Source organism: Gossypium hirsutum, chromosome A08 (genome assembly GCF_007990345.1).
Source record: "Gossypium hirsutum isolate 1008001.06 chromosome A08, Gossypium_hirsutum_v2.1, whole genome shotgun sequence".
In the NCBI taxonomy this organism is placed as follows: domain Eukaryota; kingdom Viridiplantae; phylum Streptophyta; class Magnoliopsida; order Malvales; family Malvaceae; genus Gossypium; species Gossypium hirsutum.
This window is the reverse complement of record NC_053431.1, coordinates 106,793,023-106,807,542: the sequence shown is the minus strand read 5'-3', so window position 1 is coordinate 106,807,542 and position 14,520 is coordinate 106,793,023. Positions and strand designations below refer to the sequence as shown.

General features: G+C 33.9%; 2 protein-coding genes across 3 annotated transcripts; one reads left to right on the top strand and one right to left on the bottom strand.

Moving 5' to 3' along the window:
* The first annotated feature begins 423 nt into the window (after positions 1–423).
* LOC107900802 (rac-like GTP-binding protein 5) lies at positions 424–5,523 on the top strand. 2 transcript variants are annotated; one of them, XR_005899411.1, is made up of 7 exons: positions 424–818; positions 925–1,012; positions 1,492–1,601; positions 1,779–1,842; positions 2,280–2,344; positions 2,842–3,101; positions 3,193–3,402. XR_005899411.1 is itself a non-coding variant. In XM_016826514.2 (7 exons), exons 1-7 carry the CDS (start codon positions 684–686, stop codon positions 3,289–3,291), a joined length of 627 nt encoding a protein of 208 aa, XP_016682003.2. In that variant the 5' UTR covers positions 424–683; the 3' UTR covers positions 3,292–5,523. The 2 variants fall into 2 exon arrangements, 1 of the variants encoding a protein (XP_016682003.2); XM_016826514.2 differs by having other exon boundaries at positions 2,842–2,907; positions 3,193–5,523.
* Positions 4,069–5,390, bottom strand: LOC107929666 (trihelix transcription factor ASIL2). The gene has a single exon (XM_041074353.1). The coding sequence runs from the start codon at positions 5,388–5,390 to the stop codon at positions 4,266–4,268; it is 1,125 nt and encodes a 374-aa protein (XP_040930287.1). The 3' UTR covers positions 4,069–4,265.
* Positions 5,524–14,520: the final 8,997 nt, after the last annotated feature.

Below are 14,520 nucleotides of genomic sequence, written 5' to 3'. Positions count from 1 at the left end.
TTTTTGTGTACCTACCTTATGGACATCATAGACCTTCATGTTAAAAAATAGCTTTTTATAAATTTTATTGACGTTGTCTATCCTTTTAAAAAGCGACAAACTCAAATTGTTTATACAATAGGTGTACACATGTTTAGAATTTGATCAAAGTATTTTAAATATGTTTCGTATCATATTTGAACTAGCATTTAACCCCTAAAAATGTAGGTGGATGAAAGAGGTGATTGACATAATACTCATACTTTGAAAAATTAATTAAAACGTTTTTACAATTTAGATACCAATTTAAAACTAAGATACAAATCAAGGACATTTATTGAAATTAACCCTTATATCTGTTGAGCAGAAAAAACTGATGAATTCAAGGGAGCCGATGTTTTCACATGCACAAAAAATCGCGTGGAAATAAAAATATATTGACATTGCAGTATGGCCTTCCTTTTTTTTTTTTTTTGTACTTCTCTTTTTGCCTCTCTGTCAGCTCAAATTAAAGCGATCCACCATTTTTCTTTTTACTTTAATTTTCTTTCCTCACAAAGCTCATAAAGACTTCTATTACTTTTCTTTACGCTCTCCCCTTCTATATTTAACTTTCTTTTTAATCAAACCATGGCGCAGATAAAGGGAAAAAAGCTCTGAAACTACTGAGGCCTGATAAAGAAACCTTAGTTTAACTGCATACAATGAGTACGGCGGCAGCGACGGCGGCGGCAACAGCTACAACACAAACGAAATTCATAAAATGTGTTACAGTTGGGGATGGAGCTGTTGGAAAGACTTGTCTCCTTATATCTTATACAAGCAACACTTTTCCAACTGTATGTACGATCATACATTTTCTTGTCTTTTGCATTGAACTTGCTTGTTAAATTGTGGTAATGGCTTTTGTTTTTTTTTTGGGGGGTGTCTTCTTGTAATTTACAGGATTATGTTCCTACTGTTTTTGACAACTTCAGCGCCAATGTAATGGTTGATGGGCAGACTGTCAATTTGGGTATATGGGATACTGCTGGTATTTGCTCCTTTTGCTTCTTTCATAATCACTTCTACAAAAGAGCTGAAACGCAATTAAAACAATAGAAATGACCCTATAAAGTGCCAAAAGTTACAAGGCCAAGGCCAATTTCACTTCAAAATGAACTCTGCTTTCTCTGTTTGCTTGTAAAATTATAACTATCTTTTGGTTTCATAGATGGGGAGAGAGAACATTAGGAAGGTGCTGAGGTCCTATTATACATTTTGGCAAAGGGTTTGCCATGACTAAGTATTAACACTACTATATTGTTTCTTATACATTGAAATTTATAACACCCCATTGGATGAGATTGTTTCCATTTGACATCCATATTTATCTTGTTCAAGGTCTTTCAATAGCCTTTGGATATCAATTATTAGTGAAAGCAGGCATCTTTCTTGTTTAATTCGTTCAGCGGCTTGATTATATGCAGGACAAAATAGATTTCATAGTGTTGATAGTATAATTTCTTTCAGGTCAGGAAGACTACAACAGGCTAAGGCCTCTAAGTTATAGAGGCGCTGATGTGTTTCTTCTTGCTTTCTCCCTTATTAGTAGGCCCAGCTATGAGAACGTATCGAAAAAAGTAAGTTTCTTTTTCTCGTTACTTGTTTTTGAAGAGTTTCTTTTTCTCGTTACTTGTTTTTGAAGTTTAAATCTTCAGTGAGTTCTCTGCTCCTTGTGCTTAGCTTATGAAATGTGTTTACTACTAGTTTTTTTTATTCCTTTTATGTCTTTTGTTCTCCTTGTTGTGTTGGGGAAGTGGGTTCCAGAGCTGAGACATTATGCTCCGAGAGCGCCGATTGTTCTTGTGGGGACCAAACTAGGTGATGGATTCTCTCCTCCTTGATGTATTGCTTCTGCAATTGGTCATGCCTTTACTTATCAATCCAGGTTCAAAGGCTCTGATAATTAAGCATGTCTGATGAAAACAAACTAGAGCTCACTAATATGAAGTGCTTTCTCTTGTTTCTTTTTCCACTTTTTACATTCATAAAAGTTGCTTGTCTCTTTATAACTATATATTTTTTTCCTGAAAAGTCATCATTGTATTCTCATGTATGTTCATGATTAATTCGCAAATTTATTTAACCTGTATCCAACATGAACAGCATAAAAAAAGAGCGCAAAAGAAACGGACGCACATAACGTATACAAACTTCAATTGCATTTGATTTTCTAGCTACAAGCTCTATTTGATTATCTATCATCATGCATGGACAAGCATGCTTTTGTTCGGTTAATAAATTTATATTGGCTGCAGATTTAAGAGATGACAGACGGTTCCACTTCGATTATCCTGGGGCGTGTACTATTTCTACAGAACAGGTACCTCTTCATTCTCTGCTTGCTCACGGCACCATTAGTTGTTTCCCTACATAGAACAGAATCTGTACAAGTTATCACTGGAAAGGGTAAGTTGCGGCAGTTATGAAAGCTTTACAGAAACAAACAAAGAGAAACCTTTTTTCGAAAACTTGTACAGGCAGAGGCAGACTGCAGTGGGGAATGGACTGGTTCCAACTTTTTAAAGTTTACTCCATCCTTTCACAAATTTAGTGTTATGCTCGTCTATTGAGCAAGGTATAGAGTTTTAATCCATTCCAGATAGCAGATATTATATCTGCTGTTATCATCTTTAGGCAGGCATGTTCAACTTTTGCCAGACCTAAATTCGACCACTGAAAAGACAGCGTTTTTGTAGTGTGTCAAAGAAGATAAATTTATCTGTAGATAAATTTATCTGTTGTGCTTCTTGATTGCAAATCATACTTTCTTGTTCTTGTTGTGATCTGAATACTCAGATATTTTAATTCTATTCCCAGGGTCTTGAACTGAAGAAGCAAATAGGAGCACTGGCATACATAGAGTGCAGCTCAAAGACACAGCAGGTTCGTATAGCATGAGTTATTTGTGATGAAACTATTAGCCCAAAGTGCCTATCACATATACCTGGAGGATCCCAATATATTTCCATTCCTCCCAAGTGCAGTCTTACAATGTTTAAACTAACAGAAAGACCAAATGATGACAAAATCAACTCATTGAGCACCAGCACTGATTTGGCATCTTGCTTTGGATTTAAGTTAGTACTTTGGAAGAATTAATGAAGGACAACATTCATTAAAAAGTTCATTCTTTCTAGAAATTAAGAATTTATGTGTTGAAATTTGCAGAATGTTAAAGCTGTATTTGATGCTGCTATCAAGGTTGTTCTTCAGCCTGCAAAGAAAAAGAAGCAAAAGAAGAGAACAGGTATATGCCTTGTTCTCTAACCAGAAATTCACAAGTATAAAAGCCAGTGTGAAGTTGACAATGTGATTCTGTTCTTATAATTCTGTGCATTCTTGATCTTGTTTATTACAAATCTTTTTCGAGTTGATTTTGAGTGCTTGTTGTCCTTCTGAGGCAGGGAGTTTGCAATAGTTTGATCAGTGTGAACTCCACTTGTGTATTATCTTCAAGAACTCAAGGGTGTTTGGATTTTGTATATTGCATATCGCAATGATTTGATGTGAATGAAAATTGCTTCTTTTTAAACATATTGGTAATCTGCCCTGATCTTCCACCCATACTGATATCATCCATAAACAACGGCCAAACTGTTCTGCAATGGTTCATGCTCTTCAAATAACTCTTACCAGTTAACATATTGAAGGAACAACCACCTTTATGCATACAAAACGAAACACCAGCTTTGAAGACTTTTTCTGCTAGCCGATAATCACAAACCATAGCCGTAATATACATTCCAATTTATGTAGCAACAACGAAAGACGGGGCTTCTCAACTGGTATAATCTAAAAATGAAACTAAAATCACAGTTCCTTTGCTGATTCCTACACCTAAACAGAGTCATTTGTTAAGGATAAAAAAAGTTCCCATGTCATCTACAAAATTATCAAGATATGTTCTTGATAGCATAGCAAAGCAATCGGGGGGGGGGGGGAGAGCACTTACACGTTACACGTTACATCTAATATCAAACAAACAATGTTCCTATGCCTAAATGAAGATTACAATGAGAAAACTAGGATTTGGAGCAAAGTTCATAAAAGGAAAAAAAAACAAAGCTACATTTAGTCCAGAAAGAGGCAAAAGCTACAGCAGATCAGGATGCACTATTGCTATCACTCAATAATCAAACAAAGAAAGATGAAAATTGAAGTAAACCCCTAAACATTCCACCAACTTACACTTGCAAATCCGTAGTCAAAAGGATTGGACACATTGCAGTAAGGAAAATCCATTAGGACTGAGGTAAGGGCATTCTTTTGGGCTTCTTCTTCCTCTCTGAAACTGCCTTAGCGAAAGCTTCAACAATTCTCTGCTGTGACTCCAATATCACCTCGGTCCTCTTCATCTCCATCTCCATCCTCATCGTCTCTATCTCCCTCGCCATTTCCATCTTCATCTGCTCCATCCTTACGAACCCATCTCCTAACACCTTTATAGCTGACACCATCTCTGTAACAGCATCTCTTTCCCTTTCCCTCTTCCCTGATGCTGCCGTTTTCTCGGGCAGATCCTCAAACCCTCTTAAAATCCTAGTCCCATAAGCCGATCCGGAACCCGACCCACCAAAATTACCCTTACTGGGGTGAGAATTCGCGTTAATATTGGGGTTAGGATTTGGGTTTGCACCGTACTTGTGATCTATTTTTCCATAAAATCTTGGCCCTGGCTGAGCTATACTAACTCCGGTTGGGATCCTAATTCTGAACCCACCGCTATTCCCGTCACCGCTGACACTTCCACCGTTGTTTCCAATCTCATTTCTGTACAACTTTTGTACACTTCTCGTATTTAGGTTGCCGTTTTTATAGCCATCGTCGTAAAACTCTTGGTCTTGCCCATCTTCTTCGTCATCACCGTTTTCGTCATCTGGGCTATCCGAGTTATAATCGGCTTTCACATTAGGTCCCTTTTCCATAGCGTCCATGCGCTTAAAGTGGACCCAAGAAGAAACAAATCTCGAAACGGGCATAGATCTAGCCCGCTGGATCTCGGTCCGATACCGCTTCCGGAGCTTCTCCATCTTGTGGCGGCACTGCACGGCCGTCTTAGGAGGCGTCGCCATAGGGCAGCGCCGAGTCACCGCGTCCGCAACTTCTTGCCAGTGGCTGGCTTTAAGGTTCCCACGACGAAGTGTATACCATTTGTCGCGGTAGGCGTCGATTAACGCGACGGTTTCATCGTGAGACCAACAAGGCGGAGGGAGCCGCCTTGGGTTGGGCGTGACGGTGGCGGTTGCCGACGGCGTGGATCTGGACGTAGGCGGTGCCGGGAGCGACAGCAGCGTTTCCGATGGTGGTGGAGGCGATGTGTTGGATGGTATACCCTGTTCGGGTGAGGGAGAAGATGGGTTGGACATGAGATTAGGTTAAAAGATAGGGGAAAAGGGAGGCGCAGTTTGGCAGAGGTGGGTGGGAGTGATGGATAAGGGGTTGTCGTGCACGTTAGCAAAGGGGAGAAGGGTCAGGAAGGAGGAAACAAGAGGAAGATGGGAGGAGCAGAATAATAGAGGGGTGGGAGATAAAGTCGGGGGTGGAGGAGGAGAAAGTGGGGTTTGTTGACATACAGAATGGTTGTGGGCTAAAAGGGCGGGTGGGGTGGGTGGGCGGCTGATTAGGTGTGGGGGAGAGGGCTAACATGCGCCGCGAGGGTGGGAGGTGATAAGTTGTGCCGCAACCTATGTGACAAAGCGGTCCACGTCCTTTTTTTTTCTTCATTTTGTTTTGTATTTTCTTTTTTTGCAGAATTAAATGGCACCCATTTCCTTCTATCATTGATGCTTATCACGTAATTGTGGGCATTGGATAACCCCCCACCGAACAGCCGGGTGGGGAGGTGGGGTTCCGTGTGCGGCTCTGAGCCATAACTTGGGCAGCGGGGCTAGCGAGATTTATTTGGGCGGTGATTGGCCTCTTTTTGTTTTATCTTTTTTCAGTCTGGTTTTTTTTTTTTTTGGTTTGACTCTAGGTTTTAGAGTAGATATTAGCTTTAGCTGAGGCTTTAGCTGCCATTGGTGTTTTTTTTTTCCTTTTTCTTTCCGTATTTATTTATTGGTGGTGGAGAGAGAGATAAAAGAGGATGGAATATTTTGACTCTCTTAAACTCAAATTGAATTTCATAAATATATTTTTTACAAAAAAATAATTTTAGTGTTTTTTTCGTTTATTGTAAGTTTAGAATATTTATTTTAAGTTTAAATGAGTATTTGGTTTGAATTTGGTATTTCTTTTATATCAGAGTTAAAAAAAATTATTTAAATTATGTGTTGAATTTGACAAATATTTTTATATTAAGATTTGAATTTAATAAATATTTCTATATTAGAACTTTAATTTTTTTATCCAAATTAATTTTTAAAAACCCTAAAATTTAGGTCTAATATAAAAATAATTGTTAAATTCAAAGTTTAACTTCGACCGAAAAAAGTCCAAACCTCAATGTGAGAAAAGTTATCAAATCTAGGATCTAATATGAGAACAATTATCAAATTTAATATTTAACTTAGATAAAAAATAATTTAAACTCTAATATAAAAAAAATTGTCAAATTTTAGTACTAAATAATTATTTAACCCTTTATTTTATAATGTAAATAAAAATTGATTGGAATTTTCATTGGGTTATTGGGGGATGGAAAGGGAGGCGAAAAAAAGAAATGGGGTGGTTTTTGGTAGGAGGAGGTGGGGGTGTGCAGCTGCGATGGATCAGGGATTAAATTTTCAAAATTTTAAAATTTATATATAAATTATTATGTATTCTAAATTTAGTATTTATATTGTATAACATTTATCTTTCTTAGTTAAATAGTATTTTATATGATTCGTCTCATTAAACTATAAGCTTATATTTTATATTAATAAAATATTTTTTTAGTTATATAATTTTAATGATAATAATTAAATATATTAATATATTATGGATCTTAAAAGACTAAATTTTGAGATATAAATTAAAATTTAAAGTTAAATTTCAGAATTAATTAATTTGACTCATGCCTATACGTATTAGGTTAGTGAATTTTTTTTGTAATCTTCTTCTGGTAATGTATCGACACTGCCAAGATAAAAAGGAAAAAAAAGGTTTGATGTTAAGAGTGAGAGCACAAGTAAAAAATAAAAATTATCTTCCTCTTCATTCCTCATGCAAAAGACCTCGATAAATATTTTACATAAATTATATACAAATTTAAAAGAATTGACACAAGGTAAAAAAATTCAAAAAATTTAATTTTTTTTACATTAAGAAAATAATTCAAATTTAAAATTTTGAATCCGTCCTTACGTGCAGCAGTGCATTGATGAAGCGGTGAAGAAGGCATATTTTGTGGTAGACTTGGCAAGGCTTTCGGAATCCTGACATCATACTTTGAATTTTAATTTTACAACATTTTACTTTATCTCTCTCTCTAACGTATTATATTGGTATGAGTAGTTCTTCGTTGGAGGTGTAACGCGCGACGGTGTCCACTCATCCCACATTTAAAATCCAAAAGATATCTTTTTAAGTGGATAAAGACCCTTACCTCCCGGTCATTAGTCTCTTTGTTAATAAATTAATTAATTTAGGTAATATTGGATAAAATAAAAAATTAAATTATAAAATTATTTGACATATTTATTAAAGTTACGTAAATAGATTTTTTTTTTAAAATTTAAAAGTAAAATGTTTTAAAAAATAAATTAAGATAAAATAAATTGAAAAAAAATTATATTAAGTGCTAAGTAGCTTATTATCTACCTATTATTTTCTACACTTTTCATTAAAAAAATTTCTATTATTTATTTTTTTAAAATTAGCAAACGAACTTAAAAAATTAAACTACTGAAAATATTAATTTTCAATTGACTTAATTTTTTTAATGGATTGTCAAACAAAGCCTTAGTCTCTATATTATTAGAAAGAATCAAATAAAGCCAAATATTAATAGGGTTAATATTTACAGTTAAACAAAGTTAATATTTTGAAAGTTTTGTACAGTTTTGCAAATGAAATATTTTTTTCTTAAAATTGAAAAATAAATAAAAATAGTTTTTATGTCATTTTTAAACAATAAATATTAATTCTGTTACAATTTGACTGTATTATATTCTTCCAATAGTATAAAAACTAAATTGATTTATTTAATAATAAAAAGGCTGACCTGATTCGACAAGAACAAGGTTATTCCTTTTTCATCTTATTCATAAACTTTAAGAATATATATAATATTTATACAACCATAGCCACGAAGGAAAATGAAATATATATATAATATATTCCTAAATATATAGATATATAATATATTCCTAAAAGATAATATCCCATAATAATATCCTAAAACACCCCTCAAGTTAGAGCATGCCGATCATAAATGCCAAACTTGTTGAGAAGGTATTCAAATTGCAGTTTACCAAGCCCCTTTATAAAAATGTCAGCTAACTGAACGGAGGTCGGAACATAAAAAAGGTGAAATCAACCTATCCTGGATTGCATCCTTAACAAAGTGACAATCTACTTCAATATGTTTAGTACGCTCATGAAATACAGGATTCTATGCACTATGCACTATGCAACTCAAATTAACTATCACAAAATAAATGAATAACTTTAGGATCAATAGCAAAGCCTTCAGCCACTTGAGCTTACAAGTGACGGAAGCCATAAACCTATACTTAGCCTTAATGGAAAAATGAGAAACAATATATTGTTTCTTAGTTTTACAGGAAATAGGAGATTGTCCCATAAAGACAAGTCAACCAGTAAGCGAACATTGAGTTAACAGAAAAGTATCATAATTCGAATCACACCACCCTTTTAAGGAGAAATCACTATCAGATCTCAACAGAATTCCTTGGCTAGGAGAGCTTTTCAAGTACTGGACAACCCACAGAGTTGCATCTCAATGCTCCTACCTCGGCTCATGCTTAAATTGAGATAAAAAATAAACCGAGTATGCTAAATCAGGTCTGGTCAATGCCAAATAGATCAAACGACTCATTAACAGTCTTTAGTCAAAACCGTCCTTGTAGCATGTGCCAATCTATGATTTTGCTCTATTGGGGATTCTATGGGCTTTGCTCGCAGAAAACTTGTCTCTAAAATAATATCAAGTGTGTATTTCCTTTGACAAATAAATATACCTAAAGAACTATGAGCTACCTCTATCCCCAAAAAATATTTCAAAACACCAAGATCCTTCATATGGAATTAAGAACTGAGATACCCTTTAAAAGTTTTCAAAGAAGCGAAATCACTCCAAAAAATAATCAAATCATCAACATAAACAAGTAAATTAATGTGTACAGATCCCTTAGTGCATGTAAAGAGAGAATAATCAGAATATGATTAAAGAAACTCATACCCTTTCAGTGCAGAAACCAGCTTAGCAAAACAACATCGATGAGCCTGTTTCAACCCATACAAAGACTTGCGCTAACAGCAAACCAATCCAAGCTTATCAGGGGCAAAACCTAGAGTGTAACACCCCTAACCCCTCTTCATCGTCAGATTAGGGTCACAGGCATTACTAACACGTCATACAATTAATCAGTCATAATTACACACATATATATACTAGCTAATAACAATATAATATACAGGGTCAGGTCACAAACAATCAAATCATATCATAATAGAATATTATACAATCGAATAATGATTCATGCTATGCAATGCTAAACTTGGTCTTCCACTGTCTACACTCTTATCATTATTTATACATTGCTAAACTTAGTCTTTCACTGTCTACGATTATCTTTTTAATTTATCTTCGATAATGTTAGTGGAATGCACTTAATTTAGGTTTGCTAATCTACCCCAATTCAGAGTAAAAGTTACTCTTACAGCCCCTATTACGAGTCTACGAGACCTTAAAAGTAGTTTAAAAATAGGCATGACTAATTTGAAAAAATTCTGGAAGTTTAGGAAATAATTACAAAAAGTTTGATTCCATGGGTCACACACCCGTGTGGCCAAGCTGTGTAACTATCTGACTTAGGTCACAGGCCCATGTGTGACACACGTCCGTGTGCACCCAAAAGTACCTTAACACTCAAGTTTACTATTTCCTATTTACTTGGGCACTAAACAACTCAATTATCAATCATTTAACCTATTCAAAACACGATTAAACATGTCCAAAAAACACCAAATTCGTCACCTAATATGCCTAACCAATGTACCTTCATTGGTACCACATTTTATATGTTCAAATACATCGACAACATATCAAACATTCAAGACCTTTATTCATATCACATTTACTATATTTGAACTAACTTTCAACTTCTAAAGTTACCAAATATGAAACTAAGCGCATACCAATCATTATGCTAAGCTACCAAACTTTAAGTTATTCCACACCAAAATAAAAACTAGGCTAACATACCAACATAGCTTCAACCACAACCGTACACACATTTAACCATCATTTCACTAGCAACTAAGTTAACAACATCTTATAAACAATATCAACAAAAGACTCCCTAGGTACATGTCATTACAAAATGAAATATCACCACAATTGAGCTCAGGATTTGTGATTTGATGTTGAGTCGACAATAATTCGAATAGTACCTAGCCTGTGCACGGAAAACAAAACTGCACGCTGAGTAAAACTTAGTGGTATTCCTATAATCTGAATAACATAAACTTAATATAAGTTTTTAAAATGCAAAATGTAACAAGTAAGCTATGTTCATGTGTTTCAATTCAATAGTATAATTTTTACTCATTCCCTATTCACATCTACTAAGATTTCACATGTTCAAAAATATAAGTATATATCAATGACATTTCATTTATCATTTGAATACATCATCTCATGCGATGGCATGATTCATATCTTTGATTAATACTTGAATTTACTTAAGTTTTACATCTCAATTCATAATTGCCCTTTCAATATTTTCTCATCTCATGTTCATTTCTTATATTTTCCATTTAAATATCAATCACATAAATTATTATTTTACTTTCCCCTATTAAGACAACCCGAACTCGAACCGATACATGGATCCAACCAACACACCAGTTTGGCACCCAGTGCCTCATCAAATAAATTTGAAGTAATATCTGTGCCTAACGCTATATAAATTGACTCTCAGTATTTCATCAGTTAAACCGAAGCAAATTGGCACCCAGTGCCTCATCGAATTGTGGTCGAAGTAATCTCTGAACTCTTCTAATCCTATGGCATGCCAGCTATATCCGACTCAACCCGATACAATTAATAAGGATTCATTTCACTTTGCAATACAAACAATGTCTCAATTTCATGAATGTATATCATCACATATAAGCATATATCCAATTTGATAATAATCACATTTTTCTTAATACACATATATTCATAATCAATATATTTCATAATATACAAAATCAATCCATTTCATTTTAATTATGAATTTAATTTAATCCCAAAGTACCAAAGTACTCACCTCAAATGCTTACCATATGCAAACAATTATATATGCAATAATCTACTATTTAATTCTGATTATAGAAACACAAATAGTGAATTTCGAGCTATTCGACGTCGAGTTTATCCTTCCCCTTTTTACTCGAGGATTTTGGTACGACGTTAGCTACAAAATAAAACAATTAAATCATATTAATATTACATATTTCAACTTCACATTAAATTTCAATTTTCACACTATATTTTTTTATCTTCAATTTAGTCCCTAAAACGAGACTAATTTTAACCTTCACAATTAACTTCATATTTTTATACTAATTTCACTTTAGACCACATTTATCTTCCTCTTTTCTAATTTGACCCATTAATTTAAAACTTTTTACAATTTAGTCCCTATTGTTCAAAGTCAACAATTAATTCCACAATTTAGTCCTTTTCCATTTCTAACTTAAAAATCTATCTATTTAATCCCTAATACTTAAACTATTCAACAATGTCAACATCTAAAATCGTGAACAATACTAAAAATTACCATAGGGTCGGGTAGCCCTAAGTACCGAGATTCTAAAAATATAAAAATTACAAGTGGAGGGACTAAATTACACTAACTAATTTAAGCTTGAACTTCCAAACCCCTAGTGCCATACATTCTCTTCTCATTTTTCTTTCTTTCTATTGTTTAATTTGCGTACCTCCACTTTCATTTCTTTTTCTTTCTTTTATTATACATTTATTTTAATTATTATTATATATATATACATTAAAGTTAAGTTAATATACATATATAACATATATGTATATTTATTTTAAACACATGCATACATGCATTTTATTTAGCTCACGGCCGACCACCTAGCCCTAAGTACCGAGATTCTAAAAATATAAAAATTACAAGTGGAGGGACTAAATTACACTAACTAATTTAAGCTTGAACTTCCAAACCCCTAGTGCCATACGTTCTCTTCTCATTTTTTTTTCTTTCTTTTGTTTAATTTGCGTACCTCCACTTTCATTTCTTTTTCTTTCTTTTATTATACATTTATTTTAATTATTATTATATATATATACATTAAAGTTAAGTTAATATACATATATAACATATCTGTATATTTATTTTAAACACATGCATACATGCATTTTATTTAGCTCACGGCTGGCCACCTATGCACACATATTAATTAAGTGGCACAATTGCTACTTTAGCCCGTTTAGTTTATTTCAATTTATAATTCAACTTTTAACCCTTACGTGATTTAGTCATTGTACCTTAATAACTCCTAATTTCACAAAATTCACTAATCCAAAAATTAATTAGCTACCTAGCTAACTTCGTAAATATTTAATTAAATAATTATGAGTCTAGTTTACGAAAATAAAGTCCCAAAAATACGTTTTCTAACACCCCCACTATTGGGTCGTTACATAGAAGAAGCTTTATCAAAATGTTTTCATCAAGATCACATGCATAAAATAATTATGTACATCTATTTGATGTAACTCCAAATTTTTTGAAGCTGCAATAGATAAGAAAGCACGAACAGCCACCATTTTCGCCACAGGAGCAAAAGTTTCATTATAGTTAATACCGTCTATTTGGTGATTACCAAAAAACGAAAAGACAAGCTTTAAGTCTCTCAATACTTCCATCAAAGTTAAATTTAATCCTGTACACCTACTTATTACCCAAAGTTTACTTTTTCTAAGGAAGTGTCTCCATAGACCAAGTGTCATTATCCTCCAAAGCACAAATCTGCTTTTGCATAACATTATGCCATCATGCATCCTTCACAGCCACTTTAAAAGATAATGGCTCGATCCTTACAGTAATAGTTACAAGAAAATTTTAGTGTTTCACAGTAAATTTGTCATAATCAACATAATGCATAGGAAATGGAGTACCTAAGGAAGGCCCTAAAATAGGTGAGGCGAGAGATGAAATTTTCTTTATGACTGTATGAGTGACAAAATCCCGAAGCTTCACTGAGGGAAACTTCTCCCTCTACCCTCGTCTCAATTTGGGCTCATCATTACCCAAAGCCTCATGTACCACGGTGTCATCGTAGAAAGAAGAATATACCACAGGTGACGAACTCACAGGCTGCGGAGTGACAAGCAAATGAACTATCGCGGGCTGCGGCACCTCTGAATCACCAAACTATGTATCAAAAATTGTGTCTACACTCCCATATGGCAGAGCAACATTGTCGAGCTCAATAGTTGCAATATTCTCGTCCAAATATAGAAAAATATCCTCAAAAAATTTCATATCACGAGACATAAAAAACTTCTTAGAATCCATATCATATAATACCAACCCTTTTTTCCAAACATATACCCAAAAAAAGCACACTTTCGACTTCGATTAGCAAACTTATCAGCCTTAGAATGTTGATTATTAACCAAAACACACTCCACAAAAAATGGCAAATGTCATTGGAAATGCAAAGCACGAGCCATATTTAAAATATGTTGATGTTTTATCTCAACTCTCCCATTTTGTTGAGGAGTACCAACACAAGATTTTTGAAAATTAATGTCATTTGCAAGAAAATAATCCTGGAGAAAATTATAGTTCGTCCTATTATCACTTCTAACAAACTTTATCTGTTGAGAAAATTCATGATCAATTATAGTAATAAATGACATAAAAATCTTGAAAACCTCCTTCTCATTAACCAATAGATATATCCAAAGAGCACGAGAGAAATAATCAACCAATGTCAAAAAATAATAAGATCCACAAGATGAAGAAGTGACATAAAAAACCCATAAATCACAATAAACTAACTCAAAAATAAGAGAGACTTTATGTTCACTAATTGGAAAGCTATTTCTAGTTTACTTAGCATGATGAAAAATTTTGCATGCTTTATTCAAATGATCTCTAAAGTTACTAACATAGGAAAGTAACTTCACTACTTTTTCAGAAGGGTGACCTAATCTTCTAAGCTTCAGTCGAAATTGCTTTGACCGTCGATACCTGTTGGAAGTAGTAAAGTCCATCTTGTCTCTCACCCACTCCAATCAGCTCTCTCGAATGAAAGTTCTGAATTGTACATATATTAGTAGAAAACTTGGTAAAATAGTTCATA

What these genes read in the sequence shown, in the direction of transcription:
- LOC107900802 (XM_016826514.2), top strand. Translation starts at nt 684, where the DNA reads ATGAGTACGGCGGCAGCGACGGCGGCGGCAACAGCTACAACACAAACG. An exon ending in GGGTATATGGGATACTGCTG is followed by an intron (nt 1,013 to 1,491) that starts GTATTTGCTCCT and finishes AATTTCTTTCAG; the next exon opens with GTCAGGAAGACTACAACAGG. An exon ending in GCAGCTCAAAGACACAGCAG is followed by an intron (nt 2,908 to 3,192) that starts GTTCGTATAGCA and finishes TGAAATTTGCAG; the next exon opens with AATGTTAAAGCTGTATTTGA.
- LOC107929666 (XM_041074353.1), bottom strand. Translation starts at nt 5,390, where the DNA reads ATGTCCAACCCATCTTCTCCCTCACCCGAACAGGGTATACCATCCAAC.